This window comes from Ascidiella aspersa, chromosome 7 (genome assembly GCF_963924565.1).
Source record: "Ascidiella aspersa chromosome 7, kaAscAspe10.2, whole genome shotgun sequence".
Taxonomy (NCBI): domain Eukaryota; kingdom Metazoa; phylum Chordata; class Ascidiacea; order Phlebobranchia; family Ascidiidae; genus Ascidiella; species Ascidiella aspersa.
This window is the reverse complement of record NC_139453.1, coordinates 9,304,794-9,328,572: the sequence shown is the minus strand read 5'-3', so window position 1 is coordinate 9,328,572 and position 23,779 is coordinate 9,304,794. Positions and strand designations below refer to the sequence as shown.

The window sequence follows — 23,779 nt, the reverse complement described above, 5'->3', positions numbered from 1 at the left end:
GCTGCTACCGATGCTTCTACGGATACAGTTCTGTACAGGCCGTGGGATAGAGCTGTATTGGTTGCTATTTCGGGTCGCTTGCATGCGATTGCCCCACAGGGTTTTACACTAAGTAAGAATCGTGACCACTTCATAAGTACCCTGTTCTTATTTGTTTCCATGTTAGGCTTCGAAGTGGCTAGTGGTTATTAGGTATAATAACTCAAGTTCCGATTTTTCGAACAGCGTGCGAATTAATTTTTCGAATAAAGGGTTATTCACTTTGAAAGAGTTATACGAAACGTTCAAAATGCTACCTACTTCTGTATGGGCTTTGATATTCTTAGTACGTCTTACTACAACCTTCTTTACTATTTTACACCTAAATTTTGTGTTGTCGCGTTACTGTTATTGAGGTGCTCTGGTGGCTAAACGCGAGCAACTTTACGGGGCCCAATGACGTTTAACGATTCTGCAAAAATTCCCGTTGCAAAAATTCCCGTTTATTTTTTTTGTACAAGGACCCACTTTTTTCCCAAAAGTGCCAAACCCCACCATGGCTACTACATTTCATAATTGTGTGTGTTTAGTTGTGTCGTTTAAAAAGTTCCACGCTCATTCGAAATTTTGTCAGACTCAACCATTTTACAACCAATGGTGTTAAGGATATAAGTTTAAGTCTGAAACGATTCGATAATGCAAATAGCATTTTACAATGCCCACATTGTGTATTTAAATAGTTTAAGTTTCTTACCCTTCAATTGCGCTTTGCAAGGGGGCGATTCTTTGGCAATTCTGCTTCCTTGTGTTTTTCGAATGAGTGTACTGTTGGATTTGTAGCCGGTTCGACTTTAAAATGGGAAACTGAATGAATGAGCTTGCTTTTCTCAATTGCGGTACAACCTCGCAGAAACAAATACGAAAAAGGTTACACTACTTTTTACAAGAAGGTTTTTTGCTCATTTTATTCAGCATTTTATTACCCTCGTATATAGTGTGTAAAGCCGTTTCCAACCCCCGACGAAAAGAGTTTCGAAGGACGATTTGCAGCTGAGTATAAGCATCTTCCCATCGAATGCACGCCATTGTCTCGAGCACCCCTCCCCCAACCCCCCATATCACCCCTAACCCCCTAGTTCACCCCCCTGTAACCCAACACCGTCGCGCCGCGCTCGGAACGTTAATTGATGCTCTCCTTGCGACTTGTTGCACTTTACGCCGACTTGACTCCCGTGTCAATACGCGATTATCGCTGGCTCAGAAGTCGGCGACCCACCCCCCATATTTTCTACCGCGACTGTATCTTGTGTGACTTTACGCCGTTTCTTGCTTGGGTCGAAGGATTTTTTTTTATCGGTTACGTAACCTCGTACTGGTCGATTTTTGTTTTGTGACGGTATAATGGTTTTTGAGCGCTTCTGTAGCTTTCGCTGAGACTCGTTTACGAGGATAAATAGCGTTCGTTAACTTTTAACTGTCGTTTAGAGTAAGCTTTCTGGAATAAAATTAACCCCGGGTTTTTGCATTTGGCATTAGCGAAAAAAATCAAAAAAATTAAAACTCTTTTCACGATGAAATAATTTTATTTATTTATTATATTTGTTAACATTGTTGTGCCGTAGAATTATTTTCGCGCGTTTCGTTTCAGCGGGACACAGCAGTTTCACAAATTTTTCCCTTGGCTTAAACTACATCAGTTGATTTTGTTGCGCACATCAAAGCAAAAAAATGTTTCGTTTCATGCCGCGTTATTTTAAAGCGTTTTCCAAGCTGCAAAAAAACTCACATGTCCGTTTCAATGTGTGTTTTGCCGTTTGTTCTTTTGTTATGGATACGCCATACTTGCGTATTTTTGTTATTTTTTTTTATTATTTATTTGCTTTTTTGTTGGACATCTTAAATCTATTGAGGGGTGAAAGTGTGGGTCAATTCTGTGTGATATTAACAACCGTTTTTCATTCGAAGCTATACTTTTTTGACCCCAATAATAGTTTTGTGGTAATTTTCATAAAAATATGACGCCCAAAATGTCCGACATAAGCCGCATATTTTTTTTATTTTAAAACGTATAGGCTACAACACGCCTATTAGGAGTTTACCCTGTGTCGGCAAGATATGAACAAAAGTTATATACATGCGACTGTGATTCAACATTTTCTTTGAACCAAGCAAAAAGTAGATACTCTTTAACCATAAGACAAAACATGATCCTGTTTCAAAACAAATAAAGCTTATATTTCGGGTATCACTATTAGACTCATTTGAAAAGTTTGTGTAAAATTATCGCATGTTGACCTGCGCGTTTTATTTTCTTAACTAACCAAAACGCAGCACTGACAAATTACACTGTGCATTGCTTTTCAGGGCATTTGGAGTCCTTCTGTGGGAGGTCATGACCTTTGGTCAGCAGCCCTACCCCGCTCTTACCAACATGGAAGTCATACATTACGTAAAGGAAGGGGGTCGGCTGGAGAAACCAAGCGCGTGTCCCGACGTACTGTGAGTATTGCACAATGCACACGTTTGCTGTCTTTTTTTAAATTAGGGATTCGATATTTTGTATTTTATTCCGATTCTGATACCAAAGGACGTCATTACTCAAACAAGCAGAAATAGGTGAAACGAACGTTTAAACTCATTTTTTCTTGGTTTGTACGCTACTTTAGTTGCCTCCAGTACAAGTTTTTTGATAAATTCACCCTTAAAAGATTGAATCCCCTTAACTGCCCACTGACCCCCAATCCCAACCCCAGCCCCCTCCTGATTGCATTCCACTGCCTTCCCGCCGGAGATCTTTGGCCTGGAGTGCTAGCCAAAAACCACGCCATAAAGGCCAGGCTGGTAAAAATAAAGCCGGACTGGTGAATTTACCGAAACTAATTGTCGTGTTTGGCGTATATATTGTCCTATTTTGGCGTAGGATTTTAACCGAAAAACATTTTGGCGTAAATCTTTGGCGGCCACAAATTATGGAATGCAGTCAGGGCCCCCTTACCGCCAAAATGCTGTTTAAGGCACCGGTCATCACGCAACCCATACCCGGGGTTGAAGTGTCCTCTCCGATTAGGACATGAATTCCTTTCGATCGTCACCCCGGGGCCCCAAGAGGGGTAGGGGGTGAAGGGTGAAGGAGGGGGGTCACCCGATACCCGCTGGACACTTCCGACCGCTTATTTTCGGGCGCAAATTGCCCGCCGTCACTTAGCCTTGTCTTGCTTCGTTGCGTTGGATTGCTAATCATGACTGAAATCGCTATGTTCATTAGATATTGGATCGGCGCCGATACCATTCTAGTATCGAACATGTACCGATACTACCACTTGGTTTGGGGTATCAAGGCAGATCCGATATTATCGGACATCCTTAGTTGTAATAATTGGCGTTTTGATCGCTTGCTATAGTTGTTCGGCTTTATCCATATTCTTGTGATCAACAAATACAACTTTAAAAGATTGTTGATTGATTAAAAATGATAAATTGCCTCGTGAAAGACCTTGTTTATTAAAAAAAGTGGATTTTTTTGTTACCATGTGGCACACCCAATATGGCCCGTGGTACAACAGTTGCGAAGCACGGGCCTGGGCCAGACAGTTGTTCGTTTTTATCTGTGTACTTGCTTTTTATTTTTTTAGGTAAGCAAACGCTAAAATTATTTTCGGGTTTTTCTGCCTAATTTTTGTGTTTTTAGTTTACATTAATTTACATTGCTTTTATAAAATGCATTATAATAACTGTATAATATAGGACTTAGATAAACTTGTCGCATTTACCTGAGTTTCGATATGCAACATAATCAATTAGTTATGTATTTTCTTACTACTAACGGCCGCTTCAGCAGTCGCTAATGTCACGTTTACAAATATAGTCAACAATAACATATAACATCTTTGCAAAGATAAGGCTTATAAAGCTTCTCGGCCACTAGAGACCTTTCAGCCTGCGGTGGGGTTCGAACTCATGACCTCTACAACTTGCCTCGACTAACATGTCAGCCGAGCCCCTGTACTGTAAATGTTACATTGTTAGAACGTCCGTCATTACACCAGTTTAACGTAATTCGATTCTTTTCCAGGTACGATGTTATGAGCAAGTGCTGGGATATCGGTCCAGAGTCGCGACCCTCGTTTCAGCAGATTCTGCAAGTGATGCAAGATTGCAAGGTGCGTTGTTGGTTCTTTTTGTTTTTCAGTAGTTGTTCGACTCCTCTCTTACACTTCTGAACTGTCCGTAGTGTCTTGATGTTTTTAACTGTGAAAGCTAACATATGTAAAAGCTTACATTAGACGACTAGAGTGTGGGGCATGGCTGGGGAGCACAATGATAATGACTGTATGGTTTATGCAACATAACAAAAAAAAAACTGCCAGCTAACGTTGTTTAAAATAAGATGTATTTAAAAAATATATACCTTATTTCGGCCAACGCACTTTTGGTATCCGCGAAGTTGTTTTCCGGGCCTTTACGTGGTACCTGATTATATATTCTGCCTAAAAAACTGTGATTTCCTTAACAATTTCCGTGCCAAAAAAGTGTACTTTCATAAAAAATGTATTTCATATTCTACCGCCCAAAAATCTGCTTTGCAGAGAAAGTATTTTGCCAAGGTTTGAGCCCAATCTACTTTTTTAAATATACCTGAACTGTGATTTCCTTAACAATTTACGTGCCAAAAAAGTGTACTTTCATAGAAAATTTATTTCATATCCTACCGCTCAAAAAATCAGCTTTGCCGAGAAAGTATTTTTGCCAATGTCTGAGCCCGATCTACTTTTTTAAAGCAGACCTGAACTGTGATTTCCTTAACAATTTACGTGCCAAAAAAGTGTACTTTCATAGAAAATTTATTTCATATCCTACCGCACAAAAATCAATTGCTTTGCAGAGGAAGTATTTTGTCCAGTCTTTAATCTCTCGCCTTAACACAGATCGACCTTTCGTCGGGCAACGAACCTCGAGCCACTTCGAGTGGCGCCATAAACTACTCGCTCATGTCGCCAAGCAACGAAGACTCGTCCGTGTTTGTTGCGAGTCCGACTCGTTCCGGCATCGACAACGACGCGTTCGTATTTGACGAAGGTAACTCGTCCGTGCGCTGACTATTTAACCCTTTCTCTTATTTAACCTTTTTTGTCTTACAGCTGAAAACGTTAACTCTTTCTCTTAAACAGTCCATTTTTTTTTTTGAAAAATTTACCCTTCAAGATTGCTGCGTTGAATCGCTAGTTATGACTGAAATTCCTATGTAATTTGCTATTGGATCGGCACCGATACCATCCTGGTATCGAACATGTACCGATACTACCACTTGGCTTCGGGTATCGACACGGATCCGATATTATCGTACATCCCTAGTTGTAATAATTGGCGTTTTGATGGCTTGCGATAGTCGTTTGGTTTTATCCATGTACGTCTGTTTATTTTTGTGAAAAACACAAAAACAATTTTAAATGGTTGTTGATTGACAAAAAAGGACAGTTTGTTTTGTAAAACAGCTTATTCCTCTTTTACGCTTTTTTACTACAACTAAAAACAGAAATACTACAACTAAAAAAAGAAGTATTTTGCGGTTAATAGCCTGTCTTCATGTCAATTATGATATACTAGAGTAACTAGACAATGGTGGTATGTTTCAACGGTTGTCAATACACCAAAAACTCTGTTAACAATGATTTCTGACGCCAAGACACACTGACGCAGCCCTTTATACCACAAATCGTTTTTTAAAGCAAGTTATAGTTATACAATGTCTAAATTTTGTCACAGGAAATATTGTTTGGTTAAAATTGGTCAAAATGCTAGAGATGAAGCCAGGTAAATTTACGAAAAAATTAGTTTTTTTGCATAAAATTGTGTGGCAACTCGGCTTGATATTTTGCTGAGATATTTCTTTCAAATAAGCCTCCCCCCCCCCAAAAAAAAAACAAAAAAAACAGTCAAAATTAATATCCGAAAACAAGCTCAGAGAGCAACATCGTTATATGGCCATAACAAAATAAAAAAAAAGAACTACACCTTAAAAAACCAGAATATTACAATTTTTGTAAGGCGTTGAAACAGTTATAATTCGTGGACAGGAAACGGCCCTTATCGCGTGCGCGACGATTTAAAACAAATAAAGAGGAAAATAAGGCTTTGCGAGCCTTTCCGACACAGAAGGTCGCGTGCCAGCTTATTCACCTGCCGTGAATTTCGTCCTCCCAAATATAGCAAAGCTCCCAGAAAAGCTCGGAAAGAGCTAATTGCGGATGTGACCTGTTTGTTTTTCCAGTTAGGCCGCCTCCTGTTTAACGAACCCGAAACGTCGAGCTCTATAACTTGATATTTTAAGGGGAATAACCCACTGCTGCTGTTGGTAGTACTTTAGCCGCCCGTTCGAACATTATTTTTTTTCGCTCATGTTTGCTGCGGATGTTGATTCTGCAAATAAAATGGACCTGGGCAAACTACGGCCCGCGGGCCAAATCCGGCCCTCGAGGCAATTTAATTTTTCGGCCCCCCACCAATTTTGTAAGTAAAATAGGCCGTTACGTTTTTTTACTTGAAAGCCCTTTTTAGGGTTTCATTAGTATAACAGAAAGTTAACCCAGATATACGTTAAACAAATACCAAATTTGTTTCAGCCGCGGGAGTTTCACGGCAATTTACTAAACCAGTTGTTCTTTTCCCCTTGGCTTCGCGCTGCTTAAAATATTACGGACCCCTTTTAATGTCTAAAGCAGCATACAATAAAATTTTATGGTTCAACAAATTACGTTACTTATGCTCAGTATACTTACTCACAAGCTGAAAAAAAATACTCTCGCCAATAATATAATTTATCAGCGTATAAAATATAACAGGTGTTTGTGCGGACGCCTTTAAGCTTTCCCAGGGATGTAAGGCAATGTTAAATGGGGTGACTTTGTCATTAGCACGTTTCATTTAAACAATCCTAAAAAAATACTCATCAAAGTATTCGTGTCACGAGCGTAACCTAAATCCTGTCGCTTTAACCACATATTTTTGCTCTGTGCGCCGGATTTGCCTCGCAGGCTGCGAGTAACGCATCCCTGCCTTACACCCACGTTTCAGCAATCCTCCGGGGGCGTCTGGTGGGTAACTCGAGCCCCTGGCAGCTTGCCCCCGCGTATTAATCAGCCCCAGCACCCCCCTTTACCGTAAACAAGCGGCGAATGCGCGGAATGGCAATAAGCCGTAGGCAAACAAGCACAGTTGACCTGCCACAGGGTCGCGTTACGGAAGGCGTCGGGCGCACATGCTCACCTTTTCTGTGGCTTTCGCTTACTGTAGGCGGGCTTGTATTTTGCTGCCTCGTGTGTGGCAAGCCTGTGTAGCTGGGCAAGTTTATACCTGGTCCGCCAGCTGTGTTGGTGTATCCATGTGTGTGTGTACAGTATAGGTTGGTGGGTGGCGGGAAAACGGCAGCTTTGCTCTTCACGCCGATTCGAAAAGAAACCGGGTTTCTTGTTCGATTGTGCTGCGCTTTTTTAGTTTTTACACAACCTTGACACGCTCGGTTTAGCATTGTCATGCCGTATTTTAATCCGTTTTACATGTCTGTTAATGCAGTTTCTACCTTAGCGCCTTGTGTCGTTTTCAACACGTTTTAATTCTATTCGCGGACGCCTTTTATTAACCTGCGTATTTGTGTGTAACTAATTTAATTGTGATAGCATTTTATCACTTGAAGTCAAAGGGCACTGTAAGACCCTTCGCCATGGCTTTTTTTAATTTTTTTTAATCAGTTTGGGCATAATGTTACATTTAACTGAATGTTTTAAAGTTATATTCCATTTGGGTACACTATACACGGATCTGTAATGTAGCTTAACAATTTAATGGATTGCAAAGCCAAAAAATAGTAGCTCGACATCATCTTTATTAGGACGTTTCGATACAAGCTTGTATCATCTTCAGTTAATGTGACTGAGAAGTAATTTTAGCATCACTTTTAAAAGATGGGACGCAATTGTTATCAGTCTGAATAAAGTACCATATAAAACTCGACTGATTGCGTTCCACTTTTTATAAGTGACATGTTGCACAGGCCTGCTGTATCAGAATCGCGACCCCACGTGTAAGCGCAAGTATTGGATTCCGCCCATCACAATATACACCAGCGACCCCAGAATATTTGGCCAACAAAACTTCGCGCCCCTCGCACTGTTTACACTCATTAGGCGCGTGCCCCAAAACACCACCCGTCACCCCCGGGTAACCCCAAACACACCCCGGGCATTGTATCACCCACCTGCTGAGACTGGGTATTTTGCAGATGGTTCGGTCGCGTTGCCGAGCTTTGCTGAAAGGGTGACCCGGGTGATTCATACTGTTTAAGTTACCGCCACCAATTCAATTTAATTTTTTTACTCAATTTAAAATATCACGCTATTTTTCCTGTGATACCAACTAATCTGTTTAAAAAAATGGCTCAATAAAAGCGTCTCATTTTAGCAGAACAGTGGTGATGTAATTTGCTTTTAAACAAAACGCTATCAAACAGTGTATTTTTTTGTATAGCTGCATATGTTGAAAATTCATTAAACTATTTAAACTTTTTTTTTACCAAGTATAGCAAAAAATCACGCAATTATTCAATAAAAAAGTTAAATCGACAAAAAATTATTTTCGACTAAAATAATCAGATTTGTGGTAATGCTCATGGGTTTACACGATACCTTGGGAGAAGCTTACCGAAATCATTCAGCCTGATCAGGATTAAAGCGCAAGCAAGATCAGGTTAAAGCAACTAGCCTGCGATGAGGTTCGAACTCACGACCTCCGGTCATACTGGGACCGTCGCTCTACCAACTGAGCCACGCGGGCTCACAAGGAACGGGTCGAGTAACAACCATTGCACCATTCCTTGCTGCACCCTGTTCGTACATACAACATCAATCGAAGAGGATCTACAGCCCGTATTTCAGCAACTGAAACATGCATATACACAATGTGTGTCTGTGATCAAGCCCTTCTGGCATCGTACTGGCCAACTATATGTACATAGGTTCGATCACAGAATACGCGTAGGTAGGTTCGATCGCAGAATACGCGTTGTGTATATGCATGTTTTTTCAGTTACTTTCTGGACTATCAATCATTCCAAAATCACACCACATCATCTTTAAAACCCGTATCTACAAAACATCTCATGATCAATCCATTTTTTTTTACATGGAATTAAGGTACTACCCTAAACCCTCCAACTGCCAGTTTATTTAACCAATTTCAGGCGACCAAATAGCACACCGGTTGCCTTAAACCAGGGGTTCGTAAAGTTTTTCAAACCGCGGATACCTACAGTTTTTTGCCTCGCGTGGACCACGGTAGGCAAAAAAATTAAAAAATGACGCCAATAATTTGCTAATTTGGGTCCAAAAATGCGAAAATAAAATAGAGTCCAAATACATTAAAAACTAGTTCACGTATCCCAAGAGTCCATGGACCGGCCCAGTTTAGGAACCCCTGCCCTGAACCCTTCTCAAGTAAATCTGACAGATTGAGAACAACTGCTCTTAATCGTTTAATCGTTTCCAGGCGACAAAAAGCACATTGGTTGCCCTAAAGTCTAAACCCTCATCTAGTCGAACTAACAGATTAAGAACAACTGCTTTTAATCGTTTCAAGACGACCAAGCAAACGGGCACGCCGGACACAGCGGCTACGCGGCAGTCAGCTTCTCCAGTCCTTCCTATCAGTCGGGGAAGTTCCACCTGGAATCGGCCACCACCCCTTACACTAATAACTTCATTCAACGAGCAAGCAGCCTTAAAGCTTCCATTAAACGACAGGTGAGCGGATTGTTTTGTTTACTGCCAGTGTTGTAATGACTTGAGTCAATGACTTGATTTAAGTGCACTTAAGTCACTGTTTTAAATTAAATGACTCGACTTGACTTAAGTCTTTCGGACAAATGACTTAATTTCATTGGTCAATTTTTTAAAGAAATTATGTTATTTTAGTTAACTTTGCATGTAAAACAATTAGCTTGCTACATGTTGCGTTTTGGTTATTGTTTAGTTGATTTATTTCTCATAATCGGACGAGTTTATCAAATTTAATAGTTTAACGCTTAATTTTATGACAAGGACTTGACTTGGTCAACTGATAACTTGGACTTCATTTTACAAAGTACTTCACTAGGTTACTGCAATATAGCGATGTCCAATAATGTCGGATCGGACCCGATACCTGATGTTAAGTGGTAGTATCGGTTCTCGTCCGATATTAGGGTCGTATCGGTGATGATCCGATACTGAATTGTTGTAGGAATTTTCCGGATGGTTTTCTAACCAACGCAATGCTTTTTCTTAACTACTTAAAACTAAACAAAATGTTGGCCTCACAACTTGAAAAAAAATATACCATTTGAACTTTGAAGGTTTCAATTTCATCATTTTTCATGTTTGACCACATCAGATCGCGATACTTTTTGTCTAAATTATCGGCTATCGGTATCGAAATAAAGTAACGAGCATCCATACAATGTACTTTAAACATGGCTACCGCTTGCTTAGACCAGAGTACACCGGCCCGCTGTGTTAATTTTGTCTGGTCGCGGCATATTTTCCTAATGAAGATAAAATTAAAGAAGTAAAGATGCAATCCAACAATAGGCTTTGATGCAAATATAAACTGAGCCACGATTTCTTAAGGCTCAATGTTAAATAGTTATTTAACAAAAACTATACGTTTTTCCTTCATTTAACGATAATCAATTTAATAAAGTTCGACTTCCATTGTGAAACAAATTATTTAGGGTATACAATGACTTTTCAAATCGTATTTATCTCTCCTATACATACCCGTAAGTCCACCTGTATAAGCGATAACACTGTTACGGCATCAACAAAAAGGTATAGAATATATACATTTTGTAATGTATGCAAGCGAGTTTCTAAAATCTAAACCTTATTTAGCACGAAAATCGAAAAAGGTGTATTTCCTTCCTGGACTGTTTCTGTATGACGTAAACTTTCCTACTTTCAGGCATCTGAATCGGGTGTGGCCGGCCCGTCGGACATCAACTACGCTCAGCTTGGCTTTCTTCCGCAGCTCTCAACAAGTCGTATGTCTCCCCGATCGAGGTATGTGGATAACCCGGCCTCGATTTATTGTGAGGCGTGTGTTAGGCGAAAAACTGATTCCGTACAACAGGTCACTTAATGTTTTAACTATAGGGATGTCCGAGACCCGATGCCAAGTGGTAGTCTCGGTACTCGTCCGAAAAAAAAACGGGAACACACAATAAGACCCACAAAGCAACAATATTTAAGGCAGAATAATCTGTGATACCATATAGTATCAGAACCAACGACCCAATAAAGCCAAATTCATAGTAATAATTACGATCTAAATCAGTGGTTCTCAACCTTTTTAGCATACGGACCGGTAAAATTTCAAAAGAAGTTTTGCGGACCGGTGGACCTTTAAAAATCAAAATCCACCCAAACTTTAATAACGCAGTATTATGCAACTAAAACACTTCTTAGCTTTCACATACAACTGGTTTTAAAGTTTACGACTTAAACGAGTTGTAGCCTACTTTTAAACAGTTGGCCAAAATACTTGCAGCATTGTGACGTACAATGAAGTCCAAAGTGGACCACTAACTCTATATTACGTAACAATGCTGCAAATTACGAAGCTGGCGAAGTTCTAAATATGATGGATAAGCCTTCAACATCTTTACTTTTGCAATTGAGATAAAAAATTGTAATATATTTGGCGGACCGGCAGGAAAGTTGACGCGGAACGGCGGTTGATAACCACTGATCTAAATCGTCCTAATAAAACCTAAATGGCCAAAATAACGCCTGAAACTCTAGGTAGAGATTATAGGACGATCGGGGTCGTCGGTCATGCATCGGCATTTAGGTGTCGACATTTTTGACGCCAAGTTTGACCAGCGCCGCTGTTTAGACGCCGGATTTTCGGCCGCTGTGTAGGGTTATTAGGTTGGTAATGATAGGGGGTAGAAATTGGGTTAGGTTTAAAGTTATTAGGGGAGTTAGTGATGTACTTAGAGGCGGGGTTCGGGGTTTGGGGTCGAGTAAAACATTGTATAGGCCTGATTCTGGCCATTTAGGTCTTATTCCGACGACTCAAAATGACTTGAGTCTACGTCTCTAATATTAATTGTATTCAAATTAAAAATACTAAAATGCTTTAATTTTAATTCGAAAAAAATTACTAAAATGCTTTAATTTTAATTCGAAAAAAATAACTAATATTCTGTAGTTTTATTTCTAATCAAACTAAAGAAACTAAGATACTCTAATTTTAATTCCATTCAAATTCGAAAAACTAAAATGCTCTAATTTGAAGTCTAATCAAATTAAAAAATTATTAAAAGGCTAACTAAATTAAAAAAATACTAAAATGATCTGTTGCTGCCACGCATTATATCAATTGCAATTTTGGGACCTAATGTGATTTATATGTTATTACTAGGGCGATTATTTTTTGAACTAAATATATACTTTTTTGATAAAACTTTGACCTATTAGAAATACATTGATTAAAACATCATATTGTTGTTTGAAGCACTGCATTATAGTGTCTTGAATTCATCAGCCACTAGTTTTCGGTGTTTTGGTGCCTACAAACACAATTCAGTTATTGTTTCGGTTCGGGTTTTATGCGTGGTTCATCTTTTGCCATTTCCAAAAAAAGAAAACTATAAAAATACCAAATAAAAACTAGACGCTTGTTATTTTAGAAAAATGTTGTGTGAACAGTTGGAATACAAGGTATAAAAGGTAAAAATAGAAATATACTGTTCAATACATATGTCCAAATCAGAGATACACACTTATATAAAGCTAAAACGAAGTTCGGGCTTAACCTAATGCGATAAACTAGGTCTGGGTGGTTAATTCTACCGGCTCGCGTATACCGTATATTGGTTTTAATAAAGATATACAGTTAAAATATCATTAAATATAGTTCAAAACTAATTTTTTATAATGAAATGTTAACTGAACAACAATTTCAAAAGTTGGACTGTATTTTTTTTTATTTTGTAAACGATTTATGTGCATTTTTAATCGATTTTGACTTGAAATAATTTTGACGTGTAAATTTTGACAAAATTTGACTTTTTTGACATGTCAAAATATAATCGCCCTAGTTATTACTATTAGCGATAATAGTCCTATTTTGGTCTTATTCCGAACTGTGTTTTATTCCGACGTTGTTGTTGTTCTTATTTAGATCTCAGGCTGCAATCTGTAAAATCCAACACAGTCACTTTTCTCCCAGGAACCCGATCATTGACATCGTGCTTCCCGGACAAGATTGCGACATCGTTTGTGACGCCAGCGAAATTGCGGACCTCTCCGCATCGCGGAACCAGTACGTGCGGACGCCGGTCCACGATTCCGCCTTTGACCTGCCAAGATGCGACGTCGCGGCTTCTTCGACGCAAAACCACGGGTGGGTTGGAAAGTGTCGGTCGAACTTATTTCGTCGTGTGTGTGAACTTTTTTGTGAACTGATGATCGGAAAATAAATCGTTCACCTCTTTGTTAGTCTTGTAACGAGACTTCTTTAAGTGGGCCACGAGACTACTTTAAGTAGGCCATAGTGCTATTTAAAAATATTGCAACTACACATTTTGTTTTACTAACATAGTTGTTGGCATAAACTGTGCGTACGAGTTGTTAAACTTCAGCAGACTGATCAGAAACTCATCATGGAATAAAAGTGTTTATAATATTGGGAAACTTTTGTTAATCAATATGCACTAGTCATAAATGGAGGTGAAAAAAACGATGAGTCACCATTTGTTTTGCAAAAAAAACATTGGGCCACGGAATAAAATAGTTTGGGAACCACTGACCTAAGTCAATGACTTGACTTATGTGCACTTAAGTCACTTAAGTTGTTTTGGTAAAGGGACTTGACTTCCAAGTTATTAAGTGAAATGACTTAAGTTAAAATTAAGTGTCTTTTTTTGACAATCTATCTTAGTTTTGCCCTTGCTATATGTTTGTTTTTTGTTATTTTTCAGTTGAGTTATTGCACATAATCAAAAAGTTTCCCAATTTTTATGGTTTAAAGTTTTGTGTTTATATTACTGACTTAAAAATAGGTCATTTCAAAATGACTTGTTTACAACACAGAGTACCACGTCTAGATAAATGTTGCTATTTATTACCGAGCGAGGTATTCAAACAAATTAAACGTAAAGGTTCAGGTGAGTTGTTATATTTTAAAAATACTTGACTGTGACCTAAAGTTATTTTACAAGTGTCTCGACCTGCAGGTAATTGTTGCGCAAGATCAATTTGTGTATAACAGTGGTTCTCAACCGAAGTGCCGCGGCACCTTTGGGTGCCATTTCTAATGCTTTAAGGTTGCCGATAGATATTTAAGAATCTGAGTTGTGCTCATCTGAACTCTTACACCTTTTTGTGTAAGATTATGAGTGGAATAAATCCAATTATAGCTTCCTACGTTGTGTATAGAGTTGAAGTGTGTTGTTTCAGTTCCGTTTATTATGATATTCTAGTGAAATACCTACGGAAAAATGTAGGGATCCCCCAATCTTTTTATTATTTCTGAGGGCCATAAAAGGCTGGAAACACTGATGTACAACGAAAAAAATCGGTCGTGCTGTAACAATCAGCCAGTCTCGCGTGAAAATAACCGTTTTACTGTAATTGCAACAGACAAAACGCATCCAATTTGCGTTAATGACTTGTTATTATCCTGAAGTAAATCCATTCACCAGTTCAAGAAACACTGCTTTTAAAAAGGGTAATCAGGGGGCAAGATATAAATAAAAATTGTATTGTATTCTTGACAAGCTCTCTACTTCATGAACCTAATGAAGCACGGTTGTGCGAAAGCTTGTCGAGAATTCAATACAATTGTCATTTAATGATTACCCTATTTAGAAATAGACTATTACGGCCATTTACAAAGATTGCTTTCAAACACAACCCAAAACTTTGCAGCGACGCACCGACAAGCAATATCTCAAGTCGCCAAAGCGCGCGCAGCAATTCTTCACGGCGCGGATCCAAACTGCGTAAGCTCAGCAAGAAGAAGGCACCGCGACGAAAGGATGACGTCACGATGACGCGCCTCAGCGGCAAGGCCTACGTCAACCAGCTGACGCGTCATTGGGACGACGGCGACGACGAAAGCGGTGGCGGAAGCGCCAGAGCCGTTACTTACCTTTAAGACGATTATCTTATGATTTTGTGTGACATGATTCGCCTTCTAGCCTTACTATTTTAGAGCATAATGGTTGGAGGTTGTAGTAAGACGTAATAAGAATATCAAAGCCCATACAGAAGTAGATATCATTTTGACATACCTACTTCTGTTTTACTCCTTACTATTTCTTTTTGCATATTTGTGTCAGGGGCCGAGCTAGATTGTGTTAAAACTCTGTCAGCTTATTGCCTTGATGAAAATAAAAAAAACTTAACGCTAAACTTAACGAAAATTCCTTCAAGCTCACATCAGTGTTTGTTAAATACTAATCAATATTTTCTTCGTTTGCCGATATTCAAGTTTATAATGTAAGACCTAAAATCGATCGTCAATTCTTACGGACCCGCGATCGCCAGGCCCTGTTATCCGAGTCTTTTTACGAAAAAAGTTTTATGACCCAGCCTTAGGTCCCTTGCTTAACATTCGTTATTCTATAAATACCGTTTGTGATTTGATCAAGAATTCATACAAATATTTCGAAAACCGTTTGCCCTAAACTTAAGCCACTTTATTGTTGCGTTTTTATTTTCATTAACAAATTACACTTCTTATGTCCGCGTTTTATGTCAAACACGCACATTGCTGCTCCACGATGTCTCGTTTCAGCACAATTGTTAACGCCTTTCGATTAGTGCGCTAATTTTTCTATCGTTTGTAACCTCATATATTCCTAGAAGGTCTAGCTATATTGCTGACACCCTGGACAAAATTTCTTCCCGACAAAAAGTGTATAAAATGGATTTCAGGCCCTACTACTTTTGTTTGAACTACTTTTCTACTACTTTTCGTGTATGGGTTTACATGGGACAGTCAAGCGTAGCTCTAAAGTTAGGTCTAATTATCATAAGTTGTGTCTCATTTTGGCCCCATTGCCATATTTTAATATATTTCTAACAACTTGTTTCGGGCCTTTAATTCACGCTACCGGCGCCCGTTTATAACTTTTTTGTAATGTTGTGTATGCTGTAAGTTCAATTTACTTCGCAATTATAATTTGTGTATAAAAGTTAACATTATTAAATGCTACTCAACGTTTGTTGCTTTCTATATACACGCACCCTATTCGTTGTCATAAACTGTATTTTTTGCTTGAAACCTGTTCTATTGTATTATTGCGTGACGAAACAAAACATGTATTTGTTATTTTTATCTTACCTATTTCAAAATGGCCTTCTGTCGTTACTCTTTTAGTATATATATTTTTACCTAAATGCGCTTATATTTCGTGTACAATGTTGTTAATGTTCCATCCACTTTTATGAAATCGTACAAAAAGGAAAGAAGTTCGTTCCACGGTACATTTTTATACCAACTAAGCCCGATGTCTCTTCAGTAGCGATAACGTTAAACATCCTTGTTTTAATATTGCACTTTATTTCATACAGTAGTGTTTTGTTGTTAGTCTTGCACATTTTTGTTTTCCCTATTGCTGCTTATATACACACGCACATATTGCAATTGGTCAGGCTGCAGAATAGACAATCAATTCTGTTGTATCAGTGTTCAATTCATACAACCTTTATTATTATATTTCGATATACATCGAGCCGAGTTGTACCAAAAACACCTTGCTATGCAAAATTATACACTACGACGATAAAACGCGCACGGGCAGTGAAAATAAAGTCGAAAAAACAACAACGCTTCGTCTTGTGCCTGCTATTTCTTCTTTCGGTCACGGTCTTCGCGGCATTTCGGGCAAAACCACTTTCCCTTTGGTTTCGAAGTGAGACCCACGCAGCCGAAGTGGAACCATTCGATCGGACACTGAATTAAAACAAAAAAATAACGATTGAAAAATTGTGTGTTGAGGTGAATTATTATCAATGGGTTTCCACATCGGAAAAACATATTTTTTGCTTTAATTTTACGACGATGGGAATAATCTTTCGGCCTGTATGATCAAACTATTGTCACGAAATCCAATTTTTATAATATCATCTAAAAAATATTTGGTTCTGGCAAAGTTGGCCTTGGAAAAAAATTGGTTGGCTAGCTAATAGTTAAAAACCGTACAGAAATAAAAAAAAATGTCCCACCTTATTGAAGCAGCAATCATACATGAACAATCCCTCCAGCTTTTTACAGGAATAATCTTTAAGACATTTAACGCTGGGTGCTTTTAAAAATAATATTTAAAAAAAGTAAATTAATTTATATTCAACCACTGGTTTGTACCGTCCCAACTTTCATTGAAGCAGGCAAAAACGCAGAAATGCTTTTGTTTCAATAAATAGTTAAGTATAAAATGGCTGTTTGTGAAGAAAACTATACAACTCACATCAGGGTTGTCGCACCCGATCATCTCGCCGTAGGACACCTGGTGGCAGAGACAGTAAGTTGGTTCGTTGGGGTCGACCGGCATGTCAAGAACATCGGATTGTTGGTAGGCGGCAGCCAATGGGGTGGCCAGGTGCAGGTCAACTGCTGAAATTTAACATAAATAGTAACTTTAAAGTGGAATTCAACCTATTAGGCTTCAAGAGATGATAGTTCATTTTTTTACAAACACCATTAGGCTTAAGCAAAGTTTTCTGCCATATATTTTTCTTTAAACGGTAAATATTTAGACTGCATAACACCTAGTATTTCGTCCAAAACCACAAGAGTTCAACAGTCCAACTTCCACTGTCGTAAAGAATGCCTGGATTCTATCTTTTTGGCAAACTTAAATAACTTGAAGTTAAGGAATTGCTTTAAATACCTTGCGTCAAAATGAAGTGTTTTTATTAATAATAATGTTGGTGTTTGTTATTTTTTTGTTAAAGGATTTCTCATAATCGGGCGAGTTTATCAATTTAAGACTTTTTTATTTTGATGACTTGACTGGGACTCAGTGACTTATTTACAACACTACCAACTATCCTGAGATGTCTTTGAAAAATTAGGATTGAGAAAAACTCAAAATTTACCAGTTTTCTGTTTTTTCCTTCCATTTTTAGACTCTTCATCTGATACAATTCGTCCCTTCTTTCTTCTCTTTTTATCGCCAGCATCAACCTCAATCTGAAACAGTGACATTTGAATGGTTTTCAATAGACCATGACAATGTTTATTGTTTACTAACACAAAACAATCTAAACTATCATTATAATTTGAGTTGAATAAATGTGTTTCAAAGTGGAAAACACTCAGTTAGAATGCAAACCAGGGCTAAAATGCAAAACTTATTTCATAATATTATTAATAACAACTGGTCAAAAACAATGCTGGTTGTCATTCGATGTACAATATATACAACATGCTTTATCAAATTCAGCTAATTGATTTTTTACACTTATCTAACATAGTACTGTTCTTTTAAGTATTTTTTTACAGGTTGGAAAAGAAGAAAAACCTTTGAAGTCCCGGTTGCATCTTGAACAGATTTTTCTTTGAGATCTGCCTCGAACCGTGCAAGGTCAGAATCCAACCTCCTTATGTGTTTGTCAACCTGTAAAGGTGAAATCATATTTCCGGTTGATAATTCCAAAAAAAAATACACACAATGACACAAACCAAAGCTAAACAAACTAATATTTGCCTGGATTGCATGGGGTATGTTTATGCAGCTTAAAACTGTGCGACTAAACTAAAGTTAACTGCTTAGGCTGCAATACAATTATTTTGTAAATTGCCAGACTGTAAATGTATTATAAACGTCAACAAAGACTGAGATTTGCAGTGTGATTTTTTATAATAAATAAATCCCTCTAACAGGCCAAACTTTGCAATCTGGATGATTCTTAGCCAAACCCATGAGAAATGCTTGTAGCTGTGAAAACCTAAGTCAGCAATCGTGCAAAACTGCCGTCGCCCTTATGGTTTCCATTATTAACTAATAACTTATTTACAACAGTGAAATTTGAGGCTGCTTAACCATCTTCCATAGGGCAATACTCAACACTAACAATCTGGCTGCAAACTTTTACCATTTCGTAGGTTTGCATGGCAAGCTGGACCTTGTCGTCTGCAAACTCTTTGCATTTTGCATAGGATTCCTGAATCTGTTTGATGCGTTTTACCCGTTCGTTTGGAGGTAGCTCTTTGGCTTCCGACACATACTCTTCTGTCATTGAATCAATGGCCACCTGAATAACAATATCAAGTTTTTAATGCTGTATCTTGTTTTGAAAACCCCAGTAATTTTAAAGACAAAAAATCTAAATAAGCAACGGCGCAACACTTCACCCGATAATATATAATCAACAAAAATCAATTAGAAGTTAAAGTTAAGCAAACCAGAAACAGCAACTAAAATTTCACCAAAACATTGGGCGCTCGTCTAGAATCCTACGAAACAAACATTATTTGGGTTAGGTTGCCGGTAGCGTTTGGGTTTGGGTGAGTCCAGTAATAGTGTTAAACAATATTACTTGACCTATCCACAGCCAAACACTAACCGACACCCTAACCCACATATTGTGCATTGCTTAATAATTATTTCAACGTTGTGGTAGGATTCTAGACCAGCGCCAAACATTGGAATGGTTCAGGTGAGCACTGTATTTATATTATATATTGCAAAGGTGTCAAACTGGCAGCCTACAAGAACTTAATAAACTGTCTCAGTGTTCGGTTTGAACAACAAAAAGCCTATGAATTTTCAACAAACCAAGAATCGCATCAATTTTTAAACTATTTTGTAACATGCTATTTGCCAATTAAACCTAAAGATTCAATATAAACTTAACAGAGAAATCCAGTCTAAACCAGATTTGTCAAACATGGGCCTACATGCCATGAATAGAGCTAAAAGGTATTTATGCATATATTCATTGTGTATTAAGCATAGTGCAGGAACAACAAATATAATTGAATATTATAATTCATTATAAGAAACAGTTTTTGTGTCTTTGTTAGATGTTAGTACAACCAATAAAATTGCACGGTTGTAATACGTTGTCTACTAAAATTTGCACTGCTATCCTATTCTTGTTTTTTAAATTTACTTGGAGGAAAATAAAGTATTATAACGAAACCATAATCACCCTGGAAATTTGTGTGTTTGTGCGTTGATGTTTCACTGCGATCTTTTACTAAATGAGCGGCTACAGTGGCAGTGGAGAGTACAAATATGCAGGGGATTTATCTCAATACAATGTAAACGCTTTGTGCACACTTGTTTATTGCATTATCAAAGTTTACAGTGCAATGTATAAAACACAAAGTGATAAAAAAAAATGGACATCTTGCACCCGCAAGATCTTGTCAAGATATACCATACTTTCCAGACTGGTATTTATGTAAAAATCTACATTAGATATCCTTTAAAAATCCATTCTAACATCCAATAAATATGTTAAACTTGATACAATAATATATTTCCACACACACCTTAAGATCTTCTGAACGTTGGTCCAACTGTCGCATCAGCTGAAAATTTCGCTGTAACTCAAAAGGAAGGGTTTCCAAACCTAAGAAAGTGTACAAATTTATGCAAAATAATCAAAAAACAATAAAGTCTTCATATTCTTATTACGTCTTACTACAACCTCCAACCATTATGCTCCAAAATAAAGTTTTCGGTATACAACATTTTTTAATTTGTTCACATTTACACATTACAAAACCAAAACAAAAGTTGTAACTTTACTTACTGTCCAGATATTGTTCCAAATACATGGCGGTTGCCATTTTTAAGGTGTTAACTGGTAAGTGCTGTTACACGGTTATAGAACTTTTTTGAGTAACTTTTACTTAACTGCCTAATGCAAAAAAAAAGATAAAATATAGTGTATACTAAAAAATCATATAATATGGAAGTTTTAAACGCAAATGCAAACACAAAAAATATAGTTCAGCAAAGCAATAATTGACAAACAAACCATTAAACTTACTAACAATATCACGTTCAGATTGCAAGGAGTTTTATTTAAATTTTAATACACACTAATTCACAATTTTGAATTTCGAATAATTAATCACGGACATTTTTTGGCGCTGGTCTAAAATCCTAACACATTTGCGTCCGGGGGTTATATTGCTAACATTCGTTTGGGTTTGGTCGGTCAATTATTATTATTTTCATTATTCTTAAATATTAATGCCTTCCTTGCAATTTTAACTTGATCCTTTCCTCCTAGACGTTTGTTTAAAGCTAAAACTGTTAGGAAGCTGTTCGCGAGAAAGCAATCAAGCGAAACTAAAGATTTCTGACAAAATAGGAAAATGCATCTCTTTTTAACCACACGCCTTAAATATTCTTTGCAATACGTTTACTGCTTTAAAATCGAACACCTAAGCTGTTTATTAACAAAGCATTTCTTGAGTTTTCCCAACCAAAATACGATTTCCTGCCAATGACAACCGGTTGATACGATTGAAATAATAGTTGAATTTCTTCGGAACGGAAGCTTTGCCACCCGACCTGCCGATTTGATCTCAGTATTGAGTGACCTACATTCTTCTTCGCTTCGTTGTATGCTTTAAATCTCTTCGACAGGAGTTATTTATGCGGCTTTTTTACGCTACTGGTGGTTTAAGTTGAAAAACATAATCTTCAGAAAATTGACTGTAAGACATAACTTGGAATATTGTTTTGTTTTGGCGAACTGTTGATTAAAACACCACAACAAAATTTCGTCCATATTTTAATAAAATGGCGAAAGTTTGCCAAATAACAATGGTGTTGTTTTTATTTACAATTTGCAATTGACTGTTTGGACACCTACACACAGTTTAGTAGTTTGATTATAATTTTTCAACGTGCTTTAAAATCTGCAGTAAAATATATTGTGACAAAAAATTCTTACAGGTTCGTGCTTAAAAGCACAATCGTTCATCAGTCAACTGAAGTTCAGGTTAAAATGTTTTCCGTTTCCAAATGGTATCCCAAGTCGCGCGGTAAATGTTACTGCATACAGTAGCCTAAAAAGGAAAATTCTTCTTGGAAATGACTCGTCTATTTTAGGCAGTTGATTGATAGTTTAATGAAAAAGATTGTAGCAGTGTACCTTATATTGCAATAGATGACGCATTGGTACGATTCACTCGGATTGAGGAGACAAATTAGAAACTGTCAGAACCCAGAACCAAGTCATTTTTCCCTATTTTTTGAGAAATACCCTTTAGCTACTAGACACCGTAACCTATGGTGTCAAAACAACCTTTCGACGCATTTAAAAAAAGATTAATTGCCGTAACCACTTGATTCAAACTAATTTTTACCAAAAATTTTAGGCCCACTAACATGGTAGGGCATTTTAGAGCACGGCTTTTAAAATTAAGGTTCGATGAGGTAACGAAAATGATTTTTGGGGGTCACTGATACGGCTATGTCAAATTCCCGAAAAATATTACGTTTGTATTAATTGTATTTTTTCCCATTTTGCTATGTAAATTTCTAAGCTAAACACCATTTTAAAGTGAGCTGCACATTACAACAAGAAATACATAAGGAAGAATACAACGCTAAAAGTTTTGTTTACTAGCCTACTTTTAAAAGTTATGAAAAATGTTTATTAAATTGAAGAGTGGTACATATTAAATATCCCCGTTTTCGGCCACCTGTTGCATTTCTTTTTATCTCATGATTAGTTTGTTGTGGTGTTTGTCTGATTCATTAAATGTTTTTATTAAAATTTCACATGTTGTGATTTTACCATTGGTATAAGATTGTTTTCTGCCTGGTTGGACAACAAAATATTTATCGATATAAAATAAAAGCACTTTTAAATGGAAATAACATATGTTTTGCTAAGAGCTATCTTTTAGCTACATGGCGGAAATGATGAAATTATGATAGCGCATGTTTTTTTAATTTTTAGGTCAGTTTGGCACCATTGTGAAAACTCACACCTATTACTTTTATGAGGTCACAATATACCGTAACATGTTTATTAGGTTTGGATTAAGTTGGGTTTTAGGAGATTTTCATAGGTTTCACTTCCTAAGTAATTCAAAACTAATACGGCATTCATACTACTCATTAATATAACCCTAATTTGTAACGAATGTCGGTTCAATGACATTTATGGGGGTGGCAAAAATGGCCTCAATTTAATTGTTTGTTGTTATTCAATGGTCTACCGATTATGTGTCACGCATCATTTAATCTGTTCGGATTATATTTTTCTGCTTACTTCCTGAAAAAATGGAAATTCTGCTCTTGAGATAAATGCAAGTAGTAAGGATTAAGATGCAATCATTGAACGAGACAATAAAAAGTAAATGACAAAATGTTTATACAATTGGAGTATAATTTATAGTAAGTAACATGTAAGAAAAAACACTTTATATTGCAGAGAAGCGACAACCAACGCAATGAATTGGCTTGTAACAGTTTTCCAAAGTGTGCACTTTCAATTATGGTCAAGTCTATCCCAATGGTAAATTTATTTGTTTTTGAGACTTCATTTTTCTTACGACAAAATTAAATGTTACGTCTAATTAACGCTATATTCAATATGTTGGTACTGTATTATTCTAGTTTTATACATTATACGTATTCAGCATTTTTAGTGACCCTTTATTGTGATGGTTATATATAGAAACCAAAAATTTAAAGGCTTTAGCAGAAATAATTTACTATTCGATTGTACAACTCAAATAGTCACATTTACTAAATATGATACAAGTTCGTATCGAAACA

The 23,779-nt window shown here is 37.2% G+C and overlaps 2 protein-coding genes and 1 non-coding gene across 6 annotated transcripts in view; 1 reads left to right on the top strand and 2 right to left on the bottom strand.

Moving 5' to 3' along the window:
* The window catches only part of LOC146137608 (proto-oncogene tyrosine-protein kinase ROS-like), a 48,418-nt gene extending 31,578 nt beyond the window's left edge, over nucleotides 1-16,840 (top strand). The window contains exons 20-26 of the mRNA XM_083394395.1: nucleotides 2,344-2,478; nucleotides 4,052-4,139; nucleotides 4,905-5,055; nucleotides 9,607-9,770; nucleotides 10,969-11,066; nucleotides 13,243-13,416; nucleotides 14,943-16,840. Coding sequence (XP_083250521.1) covers nucleotides 2,344-2,478; nucleotides 4,052-4,139; nucleotides 4,905-5,055; nucleotides 9,607-9,770; nucleotides 10,969-11,066; nucleotides 13,243-13,416; nucleotides 14,943-15,171 — 1,039 coding nt within the window. The 3' untranslated portion in view covers nucleotides 15,172-16,840. The remainder of the gene's footprint in view (nucleotides 1-2,343; nucleotides 2,479-4,051; nucleotides 4,140-4,904; nucleotides 5,056-9,606; nucleotides 9,771-10,968; nucleotides 11,067-13,242; nucleotides 13,417-14,942) is intronic.
* Trnat-agu (transfer RNA threonine (anticodon AGU)) lies at nucleotides 8,731-8,805 on the bottom strand. Its single transcript has one exon. It is a non-coding gene; the product is annotated as a tRNA-Thr (tRNA).
* Nucleotides 16,710-20,899, bottom strand: LOC146137607 (inhibitor of growth protein 5-like). Of its 4 annotated transcripts, none has more exons than XM_083394293.1 (7): nucleotides 20,787-20,899; nucleotides 20,524-20,603; nucleotides 19,119-19,277; nucleotides 18,545-18,640; nucleotides 18,120-18,213; nucleotides 17,489-17,634; nucleotides 16,710-16,974 (listed from the first exon to the last, which is right to left on the bottom strand). In XM_083394293.1, the coding sequence occupies exons 1-7, from the start codon at nucleotides 20,821-20,823 to the stop codon at nucleotides 16,867-16,869; spliced, it is 720 nt and encodes a 239-aa protein (XP_083250419.1). In that variant the 5' UTR covers nucleotides 20,824-20,899; the 3' UTR covers nucleotides 16,710-16,866. The 4 variants fall into 4 exon arrangements, with proteins under 4 accessions (XP_083250419.1, XP_083250420.1, XP_083250417.1 ...); XM_083394294.1 differs by having other exon boundaries at nucleotides 17,489-17,631; XM_083394291.1 differs by lacking the exon at nucleotides 16,710-16,974 and having other exon boundaries at nucleotides 16,993-17,634.
* Between the last annotated feature and the right edge of the window lie 2,880 nt (nucleotides 20,900-23,779).

Excerpts from the sequence above, each read along its gene's own strand:
- LOC146137607 (XM_083394291.1), bottom strand. The coding sequence starts at position 20,823 with ATGGCAACCGCCATGTATTTGGAACAATATCTGGACA. Across the intron at positions 19,278-20,523 it reads AACGTTCAGAAGATCTTAAG|GTGGCCATTGATTCAATGAC; the intron begins GTGTGTGTGGAA and ends ATTGTTATTCAG. Across the intron at positions 17,635-18,119 it reads AAGGAAAAAACAGAAAACTG|CAGTTGACCTGCACCTGGCC; the intron begins GTAAATTTTGAG and ends GTTAAATTTCAG.